The sequence below is a fragment of the Apium graveolens genome, chromosome 11 (genome assembly GCF_009905375.1).
Source record: "Apium graveolens cultivar Ventura chromosome 11, ASM990537v1, whole genome shotgun sequence".
NCBI lineage: Eukaryota > Viridiplantae > Streptophyta > Magnoliopsida > Apiales > Apiaceae > Apium > Apium graveolens.
Window position 1 is genome coordinate 10,193,858 of NC_133657.1, and position 7,981 is coordinate 10,201,838.

Sequence of the window (7,981 nt, forward strand, 5' to 3'; positions counted from 1 at the left end):
GTTTGTTTTTTCCAGATAAAAACAAAGTTAGCGTGCCTGGAAAGAAACAGCTTGCCAAAAAAAAGCAATATTCTGTAGTGCAGTACCATCTTCTTATACAGGATTATTCGATAATTTGATATACACTCCCGCTGGGAACAAATCGCTTTCAGAATGTACTCAAACATCAGGTCAATGTTTGTAATAATTTTTAATTGAACAATAGATGTACAAACTATCAGAATCATAACTTCCCACGAATTTTTACATAATTGAACTAATGTTCTCTATCTCTAATTATTGATTTATTAAAAGTTTTATAGGTGTTCACATATGTGGAGAAACATGTGCAAATCCTAAAACTCCGTGTGCACGTAAACTACAATCCATAGAGTTTTCAGGTGCAGTTCACATATATGTGCGTACATTAATGTATACTATTAGATTGATAAACATCCAATATGTTTATTTCACAAGTTTACAAACAATGTGTTTGTTACAGCATGTCAGATGAGAAAACAGGAAACTCCAGGAACATGTCAAAGTGATAAAAGTGTAGTCACTTTATCATTGCCTGCATCCAGAGTGCAAAAACGATCGCGAAAATCTCTTAACCTAGATGGATTATAAACTGGAGAACATCTAACCAAAAAAGTTTGTGGTAGTATAAGTCCAGGTCCTTCGACATTCGATAAATCGTCCGTAAAAAGTACTTTTGAGCGAGGAAAAAGTTCAGGGTCTAAAAACTTATTATCTGACTTTAACCGTGTTGATCATTTTGACAGTAGTGACAATGACTTTTTATCCAGTGGTATGAATTTAGATTTGACATACTACATACTAAGCTATGAATTCTATATGTTTTTTGCATTGTTAATTCTCTGATGAATTGTAAATTTTTTTAGGTGACTTTGAGGATATTGATGTAGATTTATCTGATAATACGATGCCTAAGTGGAGTGAGTACCTTGATGTTGGTGCTCCTGATAAAATTTGTTCAAAATGTCAGGCGATCATATGGAATCAAGAAAGGAACAATAAATCTGCACCAAGACAGCCTCCAACTTTTTCTCTTTGTTGTAAAAATGGTCAGATAACTCTTGATAAAGAAAAGCAACCTCCTGAACCTCTTGCTACACTCCTTAGTGGTGCATCCCGTTTTAGGCATATCAAGCAAAATATTAGAATGTACAACTGTATGTTTGCCATGTCTTCCACCGGAGGAAAAATTGATCATAGTATCAATCGTGGCGGTGCTCCTTATTGTTTTAAGGTCAAAGGTGTAAATTACCACAGTATAGGAAGCTTTGTACCACCTGACGGTGCAATCCCCAAATTTTGTCAACTCTACATATATGACACTGAAGATGAAGTGAACAACAGAATAAACGCCACTAATGGAGGAAGTGATTTCATTGATGAGGGTATCGTACACTCTTTGTTGGAAATGTTGGATAAACATAATCGTCTGGTCAAAGGTTTTCGTATGGCACGTGAAAGGATTGAACAGAATGCAGTTGATGAATTCAGATTGGTTATAATAGCTTCTTCTTCAGCATCTAGTCGACCTAACCACATTGGCCCATCAAATGAAATTGCCAGATTGATTGTCACAGACGACTATACAAAAGGATTCAGGGATACAATAATCTATTTAATAACCAATGGATTGGAGAGGATATATGAAACCGATCCACAATTTATGCAACTACAATATTATCTTCTTTTTCCTCATGGAGATATTGGATTTTACCGTCAAATCCCTGCAAATAGACCTTATAAAAAACAGCCCAAACACACTCAGTTTGTAGAAAATGAAGATCCAATAGAAAAGGGAGATAGAGAATTCATCACGATGAAAGAGTATTACAATTATAAACTTATGATTCGATCTTCAGAAGGTATATTCTTTATCTGCACTTTGTTTTAGTATATATTCTTTAATATTCTCTCAAATTTACAAAGAATCAGGCATTTAATCACGAGTTTATAGGTTTGACTCCACATCTAGGAGGTCGTTTATGGAAGCAATATGTGATGGATGCATTTACTGGAATGGAGCAGTACAGACTTGACTGGATCAGAGATAACCAGACAACGATTCGTTCAGATTTGTACCATAATATACGGGATGCACTACAAAAGGGTGATAACAATCCTGAAAATATCGGCAAAGCAACAATTTTACCTGCCTCATTTACTGGCAGTAAAAGGTACATGAATCAGTATTTTAAGGACGCTTTGGCCATCTGTCGAACGCTTGGCCACCCATCACTTTTCCTTACAATGACCATGAATATAAAATGGCCTGAAATACAGCAGATGTTAAAGTTTTTACCCGATGTTGATGTTGTTGACGCTCCAGACGTGGTTGCAAGGGTTTTTAAAATGTAAGTTGACCAGATGGTTGATCAAATCAAAAATAAAAATTGTTTTGGACGTTGTATATGAGGTATTATAGTATGAAAGCTTTTTCTGATGATTTAATTTTACACTTTGACAATAAAATGACATGTATGGAAATCATACTATTTTTTTAATTTAATACCTTGGCATTTTACAGTGATGCACGTCATAGAGTTTCAAAATCATGGACCGCCACATGCTCACGTGCTTATTTGGTTGCATCCAAACGATCGTCCAAAAACCACGGACCAAATAGATAAAATGGCGTCTGCAAAAAAATCCTGATCCAAGTATTGATCTTGTTGGATACGAAGCTATAAAGAATTACATGATTCATGGACCATGTGGAACTGATTGTGTTAATTCTCCATGTATGGCTAAAGGCAGTTGTACTAAACATTTTCCTAAAAGGTAAATCGTCGTCATTTACACCATAGTTGTACTAGACAATTTCCTAAAATGTAAATCTTCGTCATTTACTCCATACTCAGCGAATTTATTAGAACAGTTCATATACTTGATGACATTGAATTATAAAATTGTTCTATAAATTTTAACAGGTATAATTCTCACACATTCTTCGATGATTGTGGCTTTCCTATTTATAAAAGAAGGAAAACAGGAATTACTGTAAACAAAAAGGAAATTGAGCAGGATAATCGTTATGTTGTCCCATACAATCGAGATCTTCTAATAAGATTTCAATGTCACACAAACCTAGAGATTTGTAACAGCTCAAGATCACTGAAATATCTATTCAAGTATTGCCTGAAAGGACACGATACCGCAACCATGTGTCTGAGGAAAAAGACAACCGCCAAGACTGTCGCTACAACACCAATCACTCTGGAGAAATGTCCGATTGATGAAGTTAAACATTACTTAGATGGTAGATATGTTTGTGCATCTGAAGCATCCTGGAGGATATTTGGTTTAGACATTTATTCCCGTTGGCCTTCAGTTGAACGTTTTCCAATACATCTACCAAATGACAAGCACGTGTCGTTCAGGAGCTCACAAAATCTACAGGAGGTGTGCGACAATGCAGGATCAAAAAAATCAAATTAGAAGCATGGTTTGAAGCAAACAGAATATATCCAGAGGCCAAAAATTTCACCTATTCAGAATTCCCAAGCAAGTTTACCTGGCATCCACAACCGGGTTCCTGGAAACCGAGAAAACGAGGTGATGTCATTGGTAGGCTTTCTGAAGTCCATTCATCCAGCGGTGAATTATTATATCTCTGCATGCTCTTGCTTAGGATTAAAGGTGCTATTTCTTTTAATGATTTGAAGACAGTCCACAGCAATATTCATAAATATTTTCATGAAGCTTGTGCTGCACTAGGTCTCCTCCAGAATGAGCAGCAATGACATGAAGCTATAGCTGAAAATTCGCATACATCCATGCCTCCACAACTCCGTACAATGTTTGTCAACATTGTAGTTTACAGTCCAATTTCTCATCCGCGTAGTCTTTGGGATACTCATTGGGGATGCATGTCGGATGATATTGTTCTTATGAGACGACACCTCACTAACAATCCAAATCTTTGTCTATCAGATTATGATATCCAGAATTACGTTCTTGCAGGTATGAGTTTTAATAATTCTTTCAACCCTATCATTTTCCCGTATGTAACTGACAGGATAAATTTTTTGTACATTTATTCCAGAGATTGAGAAATTGTTGAATGATATTGGTAAAAGCCTTACAAACTACCTAGATATGCCATTTCCAGGAGAAGCATATTTTTCCAACTCTGACAATAGGCTAATTCTTGAGGAAGCATCCTATGACACAGAAGAAATAAAGAAAATCCACGAAAAAAATCATAGTCTTCTGAATGATGAACAGAAGAGAGTCTATGATTCAATTCTTGACAATATCAACCACAAAAAAGGTGGTGTTTTCTTCGTTTACGGGAGTGGAGGTTCTGGAAAGACTTTCTTGTGGCAGACACTATATTGTCGATTACGGTCAGAGCATAAGATTGTGCTTCCTGTGGCCTCATGTAGTATAGCTACTATGTTGCTTCCCGGTGGAAGAACCGCACACTCGCGCTTTCACATACCTCTCAAACTTGATGAACATTGTTCTGCCGGGTTAAGACATGGGACCGATATTTCCGAGCTTATTCAACAAACTGATTTAATAATCTGGGACGAGGCACCTATGCAACATCGTCATGCATTTGAATGCGTTGATCGATCCTTGAGAGATATTATGTCTGTTGTTGATAAAAGAAGAGCTAAAAAGCCATTTGGTAGTATAACCATTGTTTTTTGTGGAGATTTTCGGCAAATACTTCCAGTTATTCCAAAAACGTCAAGAGCTGAAGTAGTTTGAGCTACCCTCAATAAATCCAAGCTTTAGGATTCTTGTGAAGTATTTTTATTGAAGCAAAATATGAGGCTTAATGCAGGAAATACAGAATCGGAGAATAAAATCATCGCTGAATTCAGCAAGTGGCAGCTTGCAGTCGGTGATGGTAAGGAAACCAATATTTCTCCAGATTCAGACAGTGGTGAAATGTTAATCAAGATTCCTGATCAATATATCATTCATACGTCTAGAGATCCTATCCAGAAGCTTTTTGAGGTGACATACCCAGATTTTCTACAGAATATCTCTTCGCATGAATACCTCAGATCAAGGGCTATACTAACACCTACTAATATCGTGGTGGATGAAATTAATATATAGCTCCTTGAAAAAATTCCAGGTACTTTGTTTACATATCTCAGTCAGGATTCAATCGACGATGTTGGTGATGATGATAACGATTTTAGGTCTATATTTCCAGTTGAGTATCTAAACTCTATAAATATGCCTTGCATTCCTAAGCATGATTTAAAATTGAAGGTAGGAGTGGTCGTCATGTTTATGAGAAACTTAAACCAGATTATGGGATTATGCATTGGTACAAGAATCATTGTCAAATAATGCAGAAAAAACATTATTTAATGTGAGATATTGTGTGGGTCTCATATTGGAACCAAACATCTTATTCCAAGAATCGAGATGATTCCAAGTGACACAAACTGGCCCTTTGAATTTAAACGTGTTCAGTTTCCAATTCAGATATGTTATGCCATGACAATTAACAAAAGTCAGGGACAATCACTTGATACGGTTGGGCTTTACCTTCCTAGAGCAGCTTTCTCACATGGACATATTTATGTTGCGATTTCTAGAGTTACACGTCCTGAAGGCCTCCATATTCTCATAGATAGTGATGATGGTAGGAACACAAATATTACAAATAATGTAGTTTTTGAGGAAGTGTTTTACAATCTTCCAAGCGTAGACAATTGACCTGACATATTAATATAATTGTGTTGTATACTTCTCTTTCTCCTGTTTCATTCCTGATTTTTGATGTCATGTATCAATGTCGTACGTGTAGCAACACAAATATTACAAACATTTATGTGTAAAACCTGCATCAATGTACATAATTAAAACATTCTCTCCAAATTAACCATATGTTTTCAAAAAGTCTAACATATCGATCAACAATCTATCTTTAATAGTCAAAATAATAGTACAAATCTGAATGATATGCTTGGTAGGCAGTATTCCTCTATTTTTGGAAGTAACCAAAATGATAAGGTGGGTTAGTTGTCATCATCACATCAAAAACTATGTAATCAATTATCAAAAAATTAAACCAGGATATTACTCTTATTCTTATTTAAACTAATATATTTGCAATATCAAATTCCAGCTAAATTAAAGGCATATCCTAATGCCTCGCTGGTGAAATATAGTTACAAAGTTTTTACAGAATGAGATTCATTTGCTAAAACATCAGTTATCTTTTTCTCTCAAGAGTGCAACCATTTTGTAAGAGTTTCATTTCGTCAACCTATTTTTACTATTCTCAAAATATGGACTGAATGATTTTCCTACTTACTGTGCTAATCTACATAGATTGAATAATCTTTTTATATTGCTTCTCTTATAGTGTTGTTTTTAATGGAGTCATTTGACCGTCTATCCAATCTCAACAAGGCTAGCACTAACTGGAAAATTAAGGTCAGGGTTACCAGGATGTGGGCTAATATGACTTTGGAGACAAACTCACTGAAAGGCTACAATATTATTCTTCTGGATGATGATGTATAGTTAGATGTATTTCTGTCGTTTGCACTTAATTGTGGAAGGCGGTGTCTACATTTTTGACCAGTTTGCAGTTAAAGATCCTGTCGGGAATTTGAAGCCAGTCCAGATAAATCTATTTATCAGATTTACAGGCTCCACTACTGTCAGGACTGCTCCTGATGATGGCATGATACCTTTACAAAAAATTGAGTTTCTAGACCTCGGAGATTTATTTGCGGAAGCAAATAAATATCTTCCTCAACAGCAGCCCGAATTTGCAATAGGTTCGGTAACGCATTCACTATTATTTTACTGTACTCATATTTAATACCAATTTAATAGGCTAAGCACTTATACAACAATATCGTGTAAAATACGTTTTATGTAAGACAGATATAATTGGAGTTATTGAAGAGTATGAAGGTTTGACCAAGCTCCCAACTAAATACGGAAATAGAGACATTATGAAGTATAGAATATGTGATTCAAGGTTGTTCACATATGTATATTTATTAAGTATTAGAATTATTTCTATATTTCCATTCTGCTAAATATTATTAACCACAACTCCCAATCCTGTTTTCAAGTAATGCCCATAAAGTGACTGTTTGGGGTGTTCTTGTTGTGTCGTTCAACGACAAGATGGTTGAAGATCCCAAGAAGCCTATAATTTCTATTTTAACAAGTACAAAAGTGGCTACTTTTATGAGTAAGTTATTCTTATTTGCAATCCTATTACATAATTGTAATTCTTACTGACTAAATAATTTACTTGATTACCACATTCAGGTTCTGTTCAAATTGGTACACTACCATCAACTCATTTGTATATAAATCTTGATGATGAATCTGTGACTGATATGAGGCAAAGGTAACAAATAGATATGCAATTAAAATTAACTCATCCACCTTGTTAGATATATTTGATAATGTCATGGCTAATATGTTTTATGTTTAGATTTCAGATCTTATTTGAACAGAACAAATCAGTACTTAACTGATCAGTACTTATACTGGAAGTCAGAACTTAAGGGATATCAGTACTTATGTTATCAGGAGATAGATATCAGAACTTAAGTGCTGAAGGACGATCAGATAAAGACAGTAGCTGATTGAAGTTAAGAAGATCAAGATAAACATAAGAAGAGATATGCATGAAGAAGGAATTCCGTAAAGAATGGAATACTTGGAATAGAAGATATCTGATTGATATATATTAGGAAGCAGAATTATATTCCATATCAATTAGCGATTATCTTGTAACTGTGTAGTATATAAACACAGACATAGGGTTTACACCAGAAGTGTTATCATTATCGAGAATATTATTTTCTGTAACCCTAGCAGCTCTCGTGATATTTTGTTCATCACTGAGAGATAACAGTTCCAGATTGTAACAGAGTTTATTGTTTCAATAAAGTTTGTTTTCTGTTACATAAGTTCTTGAAGTTTGATTTGATTATAATAAACACTGTATTCACCCCCTCTA

General features: G+C 35.0%; 2 protein-coding genes across 2 annotated transcripts; both read left to right on the forward strand.

Annotated features, from left to right (window-relative positions):
* The first annotated feature begins 3,791 nt into the window (after positions 1-3,791).
* Positions 3,792-4,734, forward strand: LOC141695325 (uncharacterized). The gene is made up of 2 exons (XM_074499581.1): positions 3,792-3,978; positions 4,061-4,734. Exons 1-2 carry the CDS (start codon positions 3,792-3,794, stop codon positions 4,732-4,734), a joined length of 861 nt encoding a protein of 286 aa, XP_074355682.1.
* Positions 4,735-4,794: 60 nt separating this feature from the next.
* Positions 4,795-5,703, forward strand: LOC141695326 (uncharacterized). The gene is made up of 2 exons (XM_074499583.1): positions 4,795-4,986; positions 5,470-5,703. The coding sequence occupies exons 1-2, from the start codon at positions 4,795-4,797 to the stop codon at positions 5,701-5,703; spliced, it is 426 nt and encodes a 141-aa protein (XP_074355684.1).
* The last annotated feature ends 2,278 nt before the right edge of the window (positions 5,704-7,981 follow it).

Coding starts and splice junctions, on each gene's coding strand:
- LOC141695326 (XM_074499583.1), top strand. CDS start 4,795: ATGAGGCTTAATGCAGGAAATACAGAATCGGAGAATAAAATCATCGCT. Junction 4,987..5,469: donor CTATCCAGAAGCTTTTTGAG/GTGACATACCCA, acceptor TTTCCAATTCAG/ATATGTTATGCCATGACAAT.
- LOC141695325 (XM_074499581.1), top strand. CDS start 3,792: ATGCCTCCACAACTCCGTACAATGTTTGTCAACATTGTAGTTTACAGT. Junction 3,979..4,060: donor CCAGAATTACGTTCTTGCAG/GTATGAGTTTTA, acceptor CATTTATTCCAG/AGATTGAGAAATTGTTGAAT.